At 37.0% G+C, this 19,129-nt stretch overlaps 1 protein-coding gene and 1 pseudogene across 1 annotated transcript; one reads left to right on the top strand and one right to left on the bottom strand.

Annotated features, from left to right (window-relative positions):
• The first annotated feature begins 6,206 nt into the window (after nt 1-6,206).
• LOC110609045 lies at nt 6,207-16,050 on the top strand (annotated as a pseudogene).
• On the bottom strand, nt 16,024-18,225 carry LOC110609044 (protein POLLENLESS 3-LIKE 2). Its single transcript, XM_021748358.2, has 4 exons — nt 17,760-18,225; nt 17,436-17,648; nt 17,190-17,345; nt 16,024-17,105 (listed from the first exon to the last, which is right to left on the bottom strand). Exons 1-4 carry the CDS (start codon nt 17,925-17,927, stop codon nt 16,194-16,196), a joined length of 1,449 nt encoding a protein of 482 aa, XP_021604050.1. The 5' UTR covers nt 17,928-18,225; the 3' UTR covers nt 16,024-16,193.
• Nucleotides 18,226-19,129: the final 904 nt, after the last annotated feature.

Raw genomic sequence — 19,129 nt, forward strand, 5'->3', positions numbered from 1 at the left:
CAAAATGAATATCTAATTATTCACTTTTTTTAAAAAAAAGCCTCACAATTTTTCAGTAAAATTTTCATTTAAAAAAAAAATTAAATTGCAATTGCTGGAAATGGTTGAATGTTACACGAACTCTGAAAAAAATTTAAAAGCCAAGACGGTAGAGTGGTTGAATGGTTGACGGCCTACAAAAATTTACGGAAGTGGTTCAGAAATCAGGAAGACAGTAACAAGCGGAAGTGCAACTCCTCAAGACCAAAGTCCATCCGAGGTTGGTGAGTCCAGGTCCAGGATATTAGCTGTCTGAACGGAAAATACTGCAAAATTAGAATGCTGCGACACCTTCGATAACCATCATAATTGCAGGCTCTGAAGTCTGAGCATCATCCGCTGGGTCTAAGTTTTTCATCACCGCACCGGACAACGTTATAATAATTGCCTCATTTGCTACAATATCCGTAACTTTTTTCTTTTAATTACTCGCTCTGTGCAATTTTTATCCGTCATATATATTTAAAAAACTTATTAAATCATCTAAATAAAAATAAAATAACTCTTATTTTAATTAAGTTATCCTTTCTCTAATCTAATTATCTAAACTTTAATAATGAAAAGAAAGATTGGAATAATCAATAAAAAGAGAAAAAAAGATTAAAAAAAACTATATAGAATTATAAAAGTAATTGCTTTATTTATATACTTTTATCTGTCATTTTTAAAAAATTATTTATTTAGTGAGAATTAAGAAATTTATATTTTTCAAATTTACCCTTATATCCACTAAATACAACAATTATTTTTATAATTTTTTAAAAACCTATCTTACTATTTATTTTTCTTTTTCTCTAAAGTAAATTAATAAAAAAAGTTATCTCCTAGACGAGTAATACACAATTATCTACTAGACTAAATCAAAATAGGCGTGACAATATTGTATTTAATATACAAGATAAAAAGAATAATTAATACTCTTTAAATTTTTCATGTAAAAATTATATGAGGGAGTTTATGATCTTGTGTCGATTTTCCATTCCTTAAAAGATTAACCCATCAGAATTTCTGTTTGTCCATATTAAGTTTTCAAAAAATCTTTAAAGATAAAACTAATTTCTCCTAAGCGCGGGTTTACATAAAATTATTTTTATAAAAATTTTATGCTCTATGCTTTTTAAATATCTTTCTTATGTCGCAGTTCAAACAATATATATATATCTTTCCCATGTCTTTATAAAGGGAAGAAATGACTTATTTTATGCATTTAATTATTTTCTAATATTTTCACTCTTGTATCCAAACATGTAGATTTCGAACAAAAGGTTTGAAATGAATCACATGATTTCTAATATTATTAAGGATAAATATTTAATGATATATACCTGTAATAAATAAAAATATTTATTATATAAAATATATTTACTTATTAATATAATGTCTAAATTAAATATTTTTATGTAATCGAAATAAAACTGTATAGCGATTAATCAATCTGCAAGAAAAAATGTGAGGTGGTTGACGTTTACTGCAGTCACTCCGATATTTAAATCATTAAACTGAAGAAAATGAGAATGTAATGAATTGTTTAGAACTCAAAAGTAGTATAAGAATTGTGTATTTTAATTTTTATAATCATTACTTTTTATATTATAAGAAAATTGAATTATTTATAGCATCTTTTGAAAATCTGATGGAATTACCGACTAATTAATAGGGGATCTCATGATTATAGGTGATCTGCTAGATTAACGGTAATTTTATAAAAAAACTCGACCTATTTAGTAGAGAGCGAGTCTTGATGAAGAACCGGGTGCCACGGTGTTTGGGTCTTCCTTTTCATTATTCGTACTGCGTATCGGCTTATCAAACCCTTACCACGTGACCTTATTTTATGATAACAACTCATTATTTACTTTTGAGCGATTATTGTATTATATCAGAGATCCTTCCGTTAATATTTGATTATTTAGATTCGAAAGTGCTATTTATCTTCATAATATTAGGGTACATGGCTTGTTTAGATTATCATTTCATACTCATATCGTTTTGCCTGTTACTATCTATAAATGACAATTGTTTTGTGACTATGAAATAAATTAAAAATAATAAACAAAACTTAGTGCATGATCAGGATAATAATTTGAGAATTTTATTAGTCATGATTGACACCCGATCGTTGGCCTATCGTTAGCCTGACGGATACTCTCCTAGTAGTCTGATCGTGAAATGTGCCATGGTTGTAGAGTGTAAATCACACTAATTGTTCCAAATCGATATGAAATCATGCAGCATTAGTTCAGTCCATCGAACTAAGTCAGCTTCTATCCGGATTGAGTGTACGCTGTCCTTACTTTCTTCTTACTCTCCTTGCCGATCAGGCCGGTCCAAGATTTTATCCAGTTCTTGATCAAAATTGATCTGAGCGATATAGTAACACCTTGGCGAGCTTTCGTGTAACGACCCGAAAATCCGGACCGCTACCGGCGCTAGGATCCAGATCGGCATAAGGCCGCCAGGACCCGTAGCAAGCCTACTATGCATCCTGTACAGCTGGTATAATCCCAAACATGATCAAATATATCCATAAAAACATTTAATACTTTACCTTTACCCAGCTTGACCTGTGTATGCACTATGACTGAACTCATAGAACCCCTAGGGTCAGCATACCCTATGTCAAACTCGGTCCAACACATATATCGACATGAAATAAAACTCATGTATAAAGGGATTAACCAACTCGGGCCAAGCACAATACTATAACTCTGAACATATAACATAATTTCATTATGCAATACAACTTTTTTTTTTACATCAATACATAACCTTACATTACATCATGTCCACTACTATTCTATTACATAAACATGACCATGGACGTAACCTGCTGATCTCCTGACTATCTCTGACCCTGCAAACCTGGGGTTAGGGGAGAGGGGTGAGCTAAAAAGCCCAGTGAGCAGAAACTATAAAAGAAAACAGTTCATTTTAACGTATGCTATCGTGGAATGCATCACAACACAAACATGTCACATCAAGGATGAATCTGTCACCAATAGCCCTCTACATATTAATATCGTACCATAACAAATCAACAATGCTCTATGCCAGGGGCGATACGGCCACGCCTGGACTTCACATACTCTATGCCAGGGGCGATACGGCCACGCCTGGACTTCTCATGCTCTATGCCAGGGGCGATACGGCCACGCCTGGACTTCTCATGCTCTATGCCAGGGGCGATACGGCCACGCCTGGACTTCTCATGCTCTATCATAATGTACATGCCATATCATATTATTTCATATCATGTCATAACATACTGAGGGCTAGAGGATCATCCAGTATCCATCCACATCATCATCATCGTATTATGCAATGCATCATATTCGTGAGTTCTAATGCAAACAACCTATTACATAACATGGTATCCATGATGCATGAACATGTTTGAACATGCTGAAAACATTTGATTTAAAACATAAGGGTTAGTTCCACTCACCTCTGGCTAGCTCTGGACTAACTCTGAAGCAGCTAACACTGCTAAACACCTCGGTTCCTCGGGTCCGATCCTACACAGGTGGACTCCAGTGAGGTGCCAAACATACTCTAAACAACTCATAAACAACTACCCAAAAACCCCCTAAAGCATCACTTAAACATGCATAGAAAACACTCATGAAAAGTCTGGACAGGGCAGGTTCGGGGGCACATTCGGCGGCCGAAAGTCTCAGACAGAGACGAAAGTCAGGCAGGTTCGGGGGCACATTCGGCGGCCGAATCCTCTCTCCAGAGACGAAAGTCAGGCACTTTCGGCGGCCGAACATTACCTTCGGCGGCCGAAAGTCTGCTTTCAAGCCAAAACTCAACTTTCGGGGGCAAGGTTAGGCGGCCAATACACGCATCCTCAGGCAGGTTCGGCGGCCGAAACCACCTTCGGCGGCCGAACCTGAGTTCATCCAGAACTCAGCCTTTGTGCATTTCAAGCCTCCCAAACCTTCCATACACCCCAAAACAAGCACTCAACTTCTCAAACACATGCATACATCATTAACCATGCACAATGGAGCTTAAACAAGCTTAAACTCCCAAAAACAACATCTAAGCACACATAGATAGTTTATGACCCACATAGGCCAAAACCATCAAAAACAAACCAAACCTCACATACTCTCTCCCAATCATGCATTCTCTCTCCCATATGCTCAAGGGGCTTGAAAACTAACTTAAACCCCAACACAAACATCACAAGAACATACATTATCATACATTGGGCATAAAACCCACATAAATCCTAACATGCATATCTACCCATACTCAACCATCAAAACCTCTTAAAACTCACTTAAAACTTCATGAAACGTAAAAGAAAGCATAGATCCACACTTACCTCTTGAAAATCGAGGGTTGGTGCGACCCAAAGCTTGAGATGTGGAGAATCCAAACTCTTAAAGTCTCCAAGCTCTCCAAACCTTGATCCAAGCTTTAAAACTCTTCAAAACAACCATATAGCTTATAAAACGTGAAGGATTTGAAGAAAAAGCAAGAAAACGACTAGAGGAGGACATGAACACACCTGAGCTCGAGAATGGGGAGAAAACTCGCCCATTTTCGGTCTGAGGGGCTTTTATAGGTGGCCAGCCAAACCTCTTTCGGCGGCCTAACATGCCTGCAAAACACCCCCATGTTCGGCGGCCGAACTTGAGGTTCGGCGGCCGAACCTGGTTTGTTCAAACATAGCTTTCGGAGGCCAAAAGCGCTCCCAAAACCAACTCATGTTCGGCGGCCGAACTTCACTTTCGGCGGCCGAACCTGGCAAAAACCTCCTTAGTCTATTCTTTTCAAAACTCAAATCTTTTTCATTTAAAACCATGAAATCAGTAAAAAATCATTTTAAAAATCACATTTTACCCCTCTAGAAGACTCTGGCATCATCAAAATTCCATATTCCAACGGAGATTCCGCCGGAAGGTAGGGATTCCGATGCCGGAATCTAGCCGGGTATTACATTTCGGGTTTTCTCTTACCCCAACTAGCCCTAGCGAGCTTCTGGACATTTTTTAACTCTGATGAGCTTTTGGGCATTTTTAGCCCTAGTGAGCTTCTGACTATTTTTTTGCCCCGATTAGTCCTAACGAGCTTTCGAGTATTTTCTCACTCCAGCAGCCCTGATGAGTTTCCGGCCATTTTCTTACCCTAACCAGTCCTGACGAGCTTCCAGTTATTTTCCTCCTTACGGACTTCAGTCGTTTGCTTAGCGATCCATCCCACTAGCGCCAACTTCTTACCAGTTTGTCTCACATTCGCCAATCGTACAAAAATTTTGCCCGCCTACAATGGGCCTCCTTTCGCAAATAATTTTGAAATTTCGGGAGTAATTGTAAGAGTAGGATAAATGCCTTTGGGACTTTTTGTAAAATTGGACCAACACCAGGTCGCATGTGTATGGCCTGGTTAATACTTGCCTTGTGCCTTAGGTATAAAATGATGTAAAAACTTTTTATAAAATGAGAGTAATACCCGGACATGTGTGTGGTCTGACTATTACCTATCTCGTGGCCTTGATATAAAATATCTTAGAAATTTTTTAAAAAAGAAATATTTTATACCATGAATAATTTTTTTGAGCTTGATCATCGTAACACTATTAAACAAAATTACAATTCTAGAACTAAATTTTTTACGGACTAATATAATTTACTACAAAAATTAAGATAAAGAAAATTAAAAATTACATAGAATTATAAATTACTAATAAAAAGGCTTAGGCTGAAATTTCAATAGAAATGAATTTTTAAAAAATTATGATAAATGAATAGAATGGGGCTTTGGTACCAAATGAGATAGAGGGGCCCTAAAATAACGACAAGTCGTTGCAGGAAGTGGGGGTGATGAACCGGGCCATCTTTTCCGCTCCACGAGATCAGAAGGCCCAATGTCCAATAGGATAAGGAATTCTGTCCCCACGCGTGCATCTTCTCCCAAACCAACCTCCAATAAAATCACATTAAATTTAAATAACATAAAAATGTAAAATCTTTTTTTATTTTTCTATATTTTCTTTACATAACTAAAAACATAGAGTAGAATTTAGTATCAACATTTTATTAATTTTATTTACATGTAAATTTCAATTTTATTAAATTTTAAGACAATATTATAACGTGTGTCACGCACGCGCTCAAGGTGAAGGAGCAGCAGTTTCTGGAAACATCCGCATTTATTTATTAAATAATCTCATGAAAAGCCTATGTTCCCTCCCTACCTTTAATCCATCTCTGTTTCTGGGTTATTCTTCTTGATCATCAACTGAGGCTCTGTTTTTGGTTTTGTTTCTAATTGTACAAATGGTAGCACCAACAGTGGACGCAGACTACTTGAAGGAAATAGTGAAGGCTCAAAGGGACCTTCGCGCTCTCATGTCCACCAAAAACTGCGCCCCTATTATGCTTCGCTTAGCGTAAATTCTGTATTATCCTCTGTTTCTTTGTATCCACGGTGATAAGCGGTTGTCGAAACCGTCAAAAATAAACCTATTAAATAATCAACAATAAACTTGTAGATAGTGGCAATAGGATCGAACCACAGGGAATTGACACCAATTATTTTCCTAATAATGACTAGGTCAAGTAAATAACAAGTAATTAAATGAGGGGGGTTTTGATTTGATGATTAAAATTAAATAGTAAAAGAAAGCAATAATTTAAAGTTTGAGTAAATCAATAAGAGAAAAGCTTATAGTTGAAGTATGGATCTTTTTTAGATTGTTTAGAATTGATCATTGATTCTTTAATACTCCTATTTATCTCAACAAATTAGTTTAGGATGTGGAAGACGCTTCTCACAATCCAAATTTCTCCTTAGTTCTTGTTTGATTAGCGAACGTTTCCTAATCAAACTAGATTATGCAAGTTGCCTGCATTAGGAAACGTTCGCTAATCAAACACTAGTTAACAAGTTTCCAAGGAACGTCCTTGGGGCCTTTGGCATCGAACAACTGTTGACTGCATTAAAACTTAGAGAAACCCAATTCTATCCTTGCCAACCGCGTGGTCAAGTTTAGATTATGCAATTTGATTAAATGTGTATTTGAACAACCTAAGCAATTACGGACCTAAATCATTCAAACAATATTACTTAAGCAATTTAAAAACAATGGGCCCTTATTGATTCTAAAAGCAAAGTAATAATTATGGAAAGCTCAAATTGCATAAATATTGATAATAAATAGAAGTTTAACAATGGAGATTTAAATCTCCCAATTCATCACAAAATCTGAAATTCACCAACTTCAACTAGAAAAGGAGGAATTTAACCACTCATGGTGGACTAAATACACAAAAAGATGAAAAGAAAAGAAAAAGGAAAGAGGCTGCAGAGTTTCTGGCGAGGGAGAAGATGCTGACTAGCTGATCAGAAGATGCCCCTTGCTGGTTTGGAGATTGCTCTTTTATAGCTGAAGAATTCCATCCTTCTAGGGTTTTGAAATCCCTTTTTAATTTGGCTTGTGATTCCTCTTTTGATGTTGAATTTAATTGCAACTGGAATTCCTTAAGTGAGAAACTCTTTCGTGGCTCTTGGAATTGTTTTGGTAGTGATTGAGTTGGATTTGGACTTCTGAAAACTCAAAATTCGGTTTCCTGAACAATTTCCCGCTCTGCTGTATTTTCTGCTGTCATTGTGATCGGGGCAGTGATTTGGGCAAATCACTGGTCCAATCACTTTCTGCAAGTCTGTGCTATCTCTGCTAGTGATCTGGGCAGTTTCTGCGAGTGATTTGGGCAAATCACTGGTCCAATCACTTTTGCTGTCATTTTCTGTACTTTTTCTCCAACTTTTCAATTTCTTCCTTTTCTACAAAACCATAACAAAAACACAATTTAAGCTAGAAAAATGTGTAAATAAACAGTAAATAATATATTAAAAACATGGTTAAATTATGCTTGATCAAATACCCCCACACCTAACTTTTTGCTTGTCCTCAAGCAAACAATAACTTAGCTAATCAAGCCCCCCTTTTCTTTTGATCCTAAATACCACTTAATCAGCTCCCCTAGACTCCTAAACTGAAGTATCACAGTATATAGTAAATGCACCAAGGTCATCCTCTCTTTTCCTTGTTTCCCTTCACCTACCATGGTCAAGAGAAAGGTTTATGGCTCAATCATGCTTATTCCTTTATGTTAGTTTTAATGCAACCCCTAGGAGTGACTTGCCCCTTTTTTCTCTCTTTCTTTTTATTTTCATTTTTATTTTCAGCAGCACTTATTCTTATCCTTGCCTGAAAAAGTCACTAACCTTTTTACGCGATTGTGTACATGGGTGATACACCCCCGGTTACTCAGTTAGTCACTTGTTCAAGTGGCTACTAGCTCTGTTCATAGTCTAGACCATCGAAACTTATTTGCTTGAAAAAAATCACCGCCTTTTTTACGCGATTGTGTACATGGGTGATACACCCCCGGTTACTCAGTTAGTCACTTCTCCAAGTGGCTATTAGGCTCAGTTCATAGTCTTAGACCATTGGAACAGGTTTATGATTTGTGTTTTGTGCTGGTTTTTCATGATAGTTTGGGCAAATCAGCTCATAGGGAGTTACACTAACTTTTTATTTGCATGTATTTGTATTTTTATTTCCCTTGACCATAGCAAATTTAAGGATTCAGTTCAAGAGAAAAAACTCCCTAAGTGAAGGTAACATACTGTGAATGATTCAATTTAGGCTTAAAGGGGTGGCAAATCAATGGGGTCATGAGATAAGGAAGCTCTTTTAACCTTGTTATCTATGTTGAGTAGAGCAATTAGCTAAGATAAAATTCTGTGTGTGTGTGCAAGAAGTGTGAAAAAAATTCTGGTGTGTGAAAAAGGGGTAAGAACAATGCAAAAAAGAAATAAAAAGAAACAAATAGAAAAAAAAAGAAACAAAAAGAAACAAATAGAAAAAAAAAGATGATGGAATCAACGCAAATCAATGCAAAAATAACCTAACAATACCCCCACACCTATGACAAACATTGTCCTCAATGTGTAAGCATATATATAAAAAATTAAGAAGAAAAGGGAAAAAGACTTCCTGGCCTGTGGGTGATTTGGCCAGTGATTTGGGCAAATCACTGGTCAAATCACTGTCTGTCACGGTGTTGGGCAGAAAATGGTCTACCAACAGGTCCAGTAGGTGCTCCATGTGCTGCATCCTGTCTCTGATTCTGGTGAGATGAGCCTCCACCGAATGGTCTTGAGGTGCCTTTTATGTCCTCCAAGGTCCACCCAATTGCTTTTTTGTGCTTCTTTAACACATCAAGGAGCTTTTCTTCTTCCTCTTGGCTGAGCTGGTTGGAAATAATTACTGGAAGTGTATTTCCAGCCCCCAAGTAGGCATATTTGAGGTGGCTAGGCAAGGGTTTCAGATCTGGTGCTTTCTCTGTCTGCTGGTTTTCTGTCTGCTTGCTGTCTGATTTGCCCAGTGATTTGGGCAAATCACTGGTCAAATCACTTCCTGTTAAGTCTGTCTGCTCACTGATTTGGGCAGATTGTCTGGGTGATTTGGGCAGATCGCTGGGCAAATCACCTGTAACCAGCTGTGAACAGTACTCCATCTGGTCTGTCTTGGTGTTGCTGTCCACTTCTTCTCTCCTGCAAAGACCTTCATAAAGTAAGTTTTCTTGATCAAAATCAAAAATTTCTTGACTTAAATCATCAATTATATCAAGGCCATAAACAGGAGAAACATCATTGGGGAATTTCATGGCATCATAAACATTAAATTTTATAATTTCCCCTTCAAACTCCATGGTCAATGTGCCATCATGCACATCAATTTTTGTTCTTGCTGTGCTCAAGAATGGTCTCCCAAGTAAGATATCAGAGGTGGTGTTGCTCTTATCTTCCTCCATGTCAATGATATAAAAATCACCTGGGAAGACTAGTTGGTCCACTTGCACTAACACATCTTCAAGCACTCCTTTAGGGTAGACAATGGATCGGTCAGCCAATTGGATCATAATGCTGGTGCCCTTGAGTGTACCTGCATTCAACAAGTTAAAAATAGAAAGGGGCATGACATTAATTGAAGCTCCAAGGTCACACATGGCCTTCTTTATTCCCACATTGCCTATTTTGCATGAAATCGCGAACATTCCTCTATCCTTGCATTTGGTGGGAAGTTTCCTTTGAATGACAGCTGAGACACACTCCCCCACACTTACCTTTTCATGTTCAGCAAGTTTCCTCCGGTTAGTGCATAGTTCTTTGAGAAACTTGGCATACCTTGGAATTTGCTTGATAGCATCAAGTAGGGGAATGTTGATTTCTACCTTGCGAAGTGTCTCAAGTATTTCTTTTTCCTCTTTTTCTTTTTAGGACCTTGCAAATCTCTTTGGAAAGGGAGGAGGTACCTTGAATTTCTCTGCTGGTTGTTGTTTCTGCCCTTGACTGGATTCTGCCTGATCTGTTGATTTGGGCAAATTGCCTGGTGATTTGGGCAAATCACTGCTGGGCAGCTCAGTCTGCCTAGCGATTTGGTCAGTGATTTGGGCAAATCGACTGCCCTGATCACTTTCTGGCAGATTTTCCTCCATGGCCTGTTTTTGCAATTTTTCAACCTTGCTGTCTTGTAGCTCTTTTCCACTCCTCAATGTGATGGCACTAACATTTTGTCTTGGATTTATCTCAGTTTGGGAAGGTAGCTTCCCTTGAGACTCATATTTGCTCATTGAAGAGGCCATTTGACTCACTTGTTTCTCAAGACTTTGCACAGTATTTGCTAAATTCTGCACAATCTCTTCAAGAGGTGCTTTGGAGTTCTGAGGTGCAGCTTGAGCTTGATTCCTTTGCTGGTAGCTTGGATATTGATTTCCCCTTGCATAATTGAAATTTGGATGGTCCCTCCAACCTGGATTATAAGTATTTGCATAGGGATCATACCTTCTTTGCCCATTGAAACCTCCAACAACATTGACTTGCTGGTCCTCCTCTTAAAGGGAAGGACATAGATCAGTTGGGTGGTTGTTGGCACATATTCCACATGTCTTGGGCTGCTGAATCTGCTGGACTTGTTGGGTTTGACCCACAACAAGGCTACGGACAGCATTGGTGAGTTCAGAAATTTGGGATGCTAAAATGGATGTACTCACCTCATTTACATTCCTTGATGGCAGCTCTTGGTCTCCAAATTGTTGAGAAGTTGCAGCCATGGAGGAAATTAAGTCCCTCATCTCTCGAGGTGATTTTTTTTCAATTGTTCCTCCACAGGCTGTGTTAATAAACTTTCTTTCTGAGGGTAGCAATCCTCCATAGAAGTACTCGATGAGAGATTGGTCAGAAATATCATGCCGAGGGCAGCTTGTGCACAACTTTTTGAACCTCTCCCAGTACTCATACAAGCCTTCAGAGTGCTTTTGCTTTATGCCACTTATTTCTCGACGGATGCCTATGGCTTTTGAGGTTGGGAAGAATTTTCTCAAGAATGCTCTTACCATATCAGCCCATGATGTGATGGATCCGGGTGGCAAGTAGAATAGCCACTCTTTGGCATAGTCTTCAAGGGAAAAAGGGAAGGCTCTAAGCTTGATATCTTCTTCTGGAATACCTTGGGGTCTCATGGTTGAGCACACAACGTGGAATGCCTTCAAATGCTTGTGAGGATCTTCATTTTCTAGGCCTCTGAATTTGGGAAGGAGATGAATTAGACCTGTCTTTAGCTCGAATGGTGCTGTCAATAGGGGATATTCAATGCATAAGGGTGCTTGATCTCCTACTGGTTCTGCTAACTCTCTGAGAGTTCTTTCCCGTGGCTGAGGTGCTTGGATGGGCACGTTTCCAGCTTGTATTTCAGCTTCTACATGTGCAGCAGGTGGTGCTGCCATTGCTGGATTTTCTGCCATAACCAGAAGTTCAGTTTCTGGTGCAAATTCAGTAGTAGTAGGTGTGGTGATGGAAGTTTCTGCTGGTGCAGAAATTTCTGCAGTAGGGGCAGTAGGTGGTCTGTGAGGTGGAGTTGTTGATGAAGATGGTTTTGAGGCTTGGTTCCTCAAATTTGCTTGCTTCCTTAAGCTCTTGGCGGTTTTCTCAATCTCTGGATCGTAAAGAAGAGTGTCTTTACGGCCAGACCTGGTCATAAAGGGAAAATACGTTAGTTAGATCAATTTCCCGGCAACGGTGCCAATTTTTGATAAGCGGTTGTCGAAGCCGTCAAAAATAAACCTATTAAACAATCAACAATAAACTTGTAGATAGTGGCAATAGGGTCGAACCACAGGGAATTGACACCAATGATTTTCCTAATAATGACTAGGTCAAGTAAATAACAAGTAATTAAAAGAGGGGGGTTTTGATTTGATGATTAAAATTAAATAGCAAAAGAAAGCAATAATTTAAAGTTTGAGTAAATCAATAAGAGAAAAGCTTCTAGTTGAAGTATGGATCTTTTTCAGATTGTTTAGAATTGATCATTGATTCTTTAATACTCCTATTTATCTCAACAAATTAGTTTAGGATGTGGAAGACGCTTCTCACAATCCAAATTCCTCCTTAGTTCTAGTTTGATTAGGAAACGTTCGCTAATCAAACACTAGTTAACAAGTTGCCAAGGAACGTCCTTGGGGCCTTTGGCATCGAACAACTGTTGACTGCATTAAGACTTAGAGAAACCCAATTCTATCCTTGCCAACCGCGTGGTCAAGTTTAGATTATGCAATTTGATTAAATGTGTATTTGAACAACCTAAGCAATTACGGACCTAAATCATTCAAACAATATTACTTAAGCAATTTAAAAACAATGGGCCCTTATTGATTCTAAAAGCAAAGTAATAATTATGGAAAGCTCAAATTGCATAAATATTGATAATAAATAGAAGTTTAACAATGGAGATTTAAATCTCCCAATTCATCACAAAATCTGAAATTCACCAACTTCAACTAGAAAAGGAGGAATTTAACCACTCATGGTGGACTAAATACACAAAAAGATGAAAAGAAAAGAAAAAGGAAAGAGGCTGCAGAGTTTCTGGCGAGGGAGAAGATGCTGACTAGCTGATCAGAAGATGCCCCTTGCTGGTTTGGAGGTTGCTCTTTTATAGCTGAAGAATTCCATCCTTCTAGGGTTTTGAAATCCACTTTTAATTTGGCTTGTGATTCCTCTTTTGATGTTGAATTTAATTGCAACTGGAATTTCTTAAGTGAGAAACTCTTTCGTGGCTCTTGGAATTGTTTTGGTAGTGATTGAGTTGGATTTGGACTTCTGAAAACTCAAAATTCGGTTTCCTGAACAATTTCCCGCTTTGTTGTATTTTCTGCTGTCATTGTGATCGGGGCAGTGATTTGGGCAAATCACTGGTCCAATCACTTTCTGCAAGTCTGTGCTATCTCTGCTAGTGATCTGGGCAGTTTCTGCGAGTGATTTGGGCAAATCACTGGTCCAATCACTTTTGCTGTCATTTTCTCCACTTTTTCTCCAACTTTTCAATTTCTTCCTTTTCTACAAAAGCATAACAAAAACACAATTTAAGCTAGAAAAATGTGTAAATAAACAGTAAATAATATATTAAAAACATGGTTAAATTATGCTTGATCACATGGACTGCAATTGCTGGGAGTTTCGAAAATTGATAATGGAAAGGGTAATTTACAATTTAGTCCCTGGGTATTGCCATTATTAACAAGTCAATCCCTGTATTTTCAGAAACCTATTAAAACGTCCTTATGTTTTCTCTCCGTCAACGAAATAGTCCTTCTGTCTATTTTTGCCGTTAAAAATATAGTAAAAGACTAAATTGCCCCTAATTATTTTTCTCCTCCTCCTCCTTCCTTTTCTTCTTCATCAATTCTTCTTCCTTTTGCTTCTTCTTCTTCTGCTTCTTCTCCTTTTTCTTCTTCTTCTTCTGTTTTTTCTCCTTCTTTTTCTGCTTCTTCTCCTTTTTCTTCTTTTGCTTCTTTTTCTTCTTTTTCTTCTTTATCTTCTTCTTCTTCTTCTCATTCTTCTCCTTCTTCTTCTTCTTTTTCTTCTTTTTCTTCTTTCTCTCCTTCTTTTTCTTCTTCTCCTTCTTCTTCTTCTTCTTCTCCTTCTTCTTCTTTTTCTTCTTTCTCTTCTTCTTCTTCTTCTTCTTCTTTTTCGGAGGAGGAGGAGGAGGAGGAGGAGGAGGAGGAAAGAAAATATATGGATTATTTTGTTGATAAAGAGAAACAAAAAGGATGTTTTAATAGATCTTAGAAAAGATAGGGACTATTTCGTTGACAAAAAGAAACAATAAGGACGTTTTAATATATTTCTAAAAATATAGGGAGAGACGATTTCGTTGACAGAAAGAAACGATGATGAGGGACTATTTCGTTGACTTAAATAAACGATAAGGATGTTTTAATAGATGTGAGAAAAGATAGGGACTATTTCATTGATGGAAAAAAATAATAAGGACGTTTTAATAGATATGAAAAAAGATAAAAATATTTTAATAGATTTTTGAAAATGTAAGGACTAACTTGTTAATAATTACAATATACAAGGACTAAATAAATGGTTTTATTTGAGGGTAAAATTGGATTTTAAAAATTTTCTCTCTCCTCCTTTATCTAATTTTAACGGAAAATAGGACGGAAGGACTATTTCGTTGACGGAAATAAAACATAAGGACGTTTTAATAGGTTTCTAAAAATACAGAGACTGACTTGTTAATAATGGCAATACACAGGGATTAAATCGTAAATTACCCTAATGGAAATGTTTTGTGAAGGTGGCATGATGCGGGAACTTACGATGCTAAAACCAAGACTGGAGGGCCTAATGGTTCCATCAGGAACGAGAAAGAGTACAATCACGAAGCTAATAGAGGTCTTAAACTCGCTATCGATTTGTGCGGTGAGCTCTTTTTACTAGTTATATCTGGACGTTTGTTTTGAGATTAGTTTTTCCCCCTTCTTGAAATTGCTTCTGGATTCTGTTTTTCAGAGGAAATCAAGGCCAAACACCCCAAAATTACGTATGCTGACCTCTATCAGGTGATTACTTATTTTCAGATCATATGATCTAGTTTTGTTCAATAACAATGGAAGGAATTATTTCTCATACTGTTGCAGAAATTATAGATTTAATTTAACTTGTTTTTTTTTTCTTCTCGGGAAATTTAGCTAGCTGGGGTTGTTGCAGTGGAGAGGTCACTGGAGGTCCAAATATTGACTTCGTCCCAGGCAGAAAGGTATTCTTATGATAGAATGGCCGTCACCCAATAGTTCTTATCTACTAACTTCTTTGTTTCTTTGTCAGGATTCAACTGAATCTGCTGAGGAGGGTCGTCTTCCTGATGCCAAAAAGGGTCTGTATCTGAGTATCTGCTGAAGAAAACACTATTGTGTTCATTTCATTGAAACACATACCATTATAATCTAATGTGGTTGCAGGTGCATCGCATTTAAGGGATGTATTTTCTCGAATGGTCTGTCAGACAAGGAAATTGTGGCACACTCTGGTGGTCATACCCTGGTAATGTTTTCAGAGATTGGAAATGATTGTTTTTAACGTGCTTGACCTTGATTTTTTGCTTCGTGTCATAGGGAAAGGCACATAGGGAAAGATCAGGTTTTGAAGGTGCTTGGACAAAGGAGCCGCTGAAGTTTGACAACTCCCACTTCAGGTCAGAAACTTATTATCCTAAGCTTCTGAAACGAGACTCAGAGGGGCTGTTAAAGCTCCCTCTTGGACAAGACTCTGGTGGAAGATCCTAAGTTTCGCCCCTATGTTGAGCGATGTGCAGAGGTATTAGGCAGACTATATTCGTTTCCTCGCGTGGATAATTGATACACTGTGTGTGATCTGCATAATTACTGTGGCAGGACGAGGATGCATTCTTCACAGACTATGCGGAAGCGCACAAGAAATTATCAGAAGCTGGGCTTTACTCCACCTTCCAGAGCTGCTAAGGGTACACTTCTTGCACAGAGTGCTGTTGGAGTTGCAGTAGCTGCAACTGTAGTAATATTTAGTTACTATTATGTTTCTGTTTCTCTTATCCAAGTCCAGCCACGATGAATTGGGGTTTGCAAATATATAGTGAAATTAGATACTGAATTTATTCCCAAACTCAAAAAAATAGAAATAATATTCTTTAGCAATGGGGAAAACCCCACTGCTCACAGGAACTAGGGTCCAGGAGAACAAGTTCATCTCCATCCGAGAATTTTAAAAGATTAACTTAGTGAATTAGGCTGACTTTAGTCAGGCTAGGCTCTTGGGCTGAGAGACAGTGTTATGTCCCGGAAAACCTCGAGCCTCTTTTCGGTTGTCGCTTGAAAGATACTGGTGATACCAGTTTCAACTGGCTTCCCTGCTTCATTTGTTGGTCCCAAAACTGCTGCAAGAATAGCCTCCTCGAAGTCTTCATTGCCTGGTAACAGCTCAGACAATCTCCCCTCTGTTTCATCAGATAGCCCCTCTGTTTCATCAGATAGCCTTCTTGACTTGTTTTCTGAGTTGTCAGGCTCCACTGGTGGCTTATTGAGCACTCCCATTTCATTCCCTCTGCTCGAATTTGCAGAATTTCCTGACCTTGTTCTCTTAAGGGTCTCATGGAGTTGATTCCCAGTTGGCTCTTTTGCCATTTTCCAGGAATAGAATGGGGGTGCATCCACATTCAGTGAATTCCCAAAAGTAGCAAACTGTTTGATACTTTTTTGCTGTGAAAGCACCGTCTGGTATGCTACTATATTTGAATCTATGTTCTCATCGGCAAAATCATCATGCAATTTGCTTGCATTTGTTGTTGATAAGTTGCTATGATCCTTGCAAGGCTGAGGCTGCCAAATGGATGATGAACCAAGAAACGCATCAAAGAGCCTACTCTGTTCAACCCGGTCTCCTCCCTTGTTCATCATCTCGGATTCAAGATCCTTAAGCATCTGCTGTGCCCTTTCATAGGCTTTGAGATGGGAATCTACACCTCTTGGGCCATCTGCAACAGCTGGTTTCACTAGGCGCAATGTCTCTTTAGCCTCTGCAATCCTCCCCTGCTTCATTAAGCATATACCAAGATTGCACATCTTATTGTTGTCAGTTGCAATAGAAAGTGCCCGCCGATAAGCATCTTCTGCTTCGACGTAGTTATTTTGCTGCATCAGTGCCCATCCCAAGTTCCCCTGAAACAAGAATAATGCCCAACTTCAACTAGTGCCCAAGATAGAGTGCTTTAGAGATTGGAGTGCAGAGATAACATTTCTTACCAGTAACCGAGTTGCTTCTTGTTCAACAGAGACCTGAAATTTCTTTCCTTGAGACCTGGCAGTCTTTGTGCGTTTGCCATTGAAAGCAAGCCCTTGTTGAATCAAATATAGCTTGTGCTTCAACAATGCTATTTGGTCATCCAATCTCCCACATCTCTACGAGATCATTTATAGCATAATAATCATAAAATGAAACAAATGGGCAGAAAATAATTAAACATTACATATTGATATTTAACCAGAAACCTTGTAAAGATCCAAAAGAATATTGTCAAGGGACTCTTGGGCTTGATCTGAACAACGGCTCCTCAATGACTTGATGGCTTCAATGGCTTCCTCAGCCCGATTCTGTTGCTTCATGACAATGGCCATATCTTTCAAAGCACTATCCACTCTATCCCCAGCATTTATGGCTGCCCAAAACAGAGGAATGGCCTTCTCTGGATCTTTATCTACCAACTAATTAAACAGGACAAAACAAATGAAACTTATCAAGAAAATGAACTAAAAGCAAGAGAAAGCTTATCGCGTATCTGAACCAGTTTCAAACTAAACCAGAAGAAGGCTCACTTGAACATTTTTTGCTCTCACATAAGGAGTGTCACCCACAGGGACTTTATGGATGGCGTGAAAGGACTCAGAGCGTGTTCTGGAAACCCCAAGAGGCTTGGCTGGTGAAGTGGGAGCGGATTTCGTGGGTCTAAAACCAGGAGGAGCATTCCACATATCTTGCAGCATATTTTAAAGCACAAATTTAAGTCTTCTCCCTCTTCTTTTCTTTTTGCCTTTGGAGAGAAAAGAGAAAAAAAAAAGGAGCAGTGAAGAAGGAGGTGAAAGGCGGAGGGAAAATGAAGGAAGGCTCAGACAGCTTAGGGAGAAAAGACCAAACAAATACCAAGGAGAGATGTGAACTTAGAAAGGCTGAATAACGGGAATGAAATTTGAAAATATATGACCGTTGAGTTTACCGTTTTACTTCTATGTTAGTAGCTTTTGCAACCTCGCATTAATTTACATTCGATGGGATATTAGTATGTATTTGCATTTTGACCCCTATAATTCAATTAAATTGTATTTTTTTCTCAATACTATCCAATTTTTTTCATTTATATTATATTTAGTTTAATTCCAATTCCTTACATTTTATAAAATTTAATTGATTAATATTTTTAGTTAAAAAAATAAAATTCAATTCTAATATTACCTAAGTTTTGATAGAATTTGAATTTCACAAAACTTATTTAACAATATTTTATAGACTAAAATACTCATAATAAAACTTTTTTTTAATTATAATTTATTTTACTAATTAATTAATCAAATAACTGAAAATTAATAAATAATTAAAAAATTAATGATTTCAAAATGATTAAAAATTATTTTAATATATAATTATATTTTTCAATTTTTATATTATTTTATAAATATTAAATAAAAATAATAAATACTACTATTCCATTTTTATTTTTGAGAATCTCTTGATTGAATCGAATGAAAATTTTCTTACAGTATATGCTAATAATTTATTTTGATTTTATAGTGAATTTATATTTTATGAATTAAGATTATTATTATTATTGATTAATTATTATGCACATATGTGAATAAAAAATGTTTTATAATAGAAAATTTATATATATATACATACACTTTACACTTAAGGGCAATTTAAAAGTTAGAAATAAATAAATTTTAATTTTAAAATTAAATTAAAGATAAATTATATGAAATTTAATTGAATTCTATATTTTAAATTATATCAAACCAAATTTATTTTTGCTATTTATTTAAATAAATTAGTACGATTTAGAATGAATTCAAATTTAAAAAATAATATTTATGGTGAATTTAAGTTTTAAAAATAATATTTATGGCGGGTTAAGATTTTATATGTAGAGTATTCATTCTCGAATTTATTTATATAAATAATTAATATTTAA

Source organism: Manihot esculenta, chromosome 2, assembly GCF_001659605.2.
Source record: "Manihot esculenta cultivar AM560-2 chromosome 2, M.esculenta_v8, whole genome shotgun sequence".
NCBI classification, from domain to species: Eukaryota; Viridiplantae; Streptophyta; class Magnoliopsida; order Malpighiales; family Euphorbiaceae; genus Manihot; species Manihot esculenta.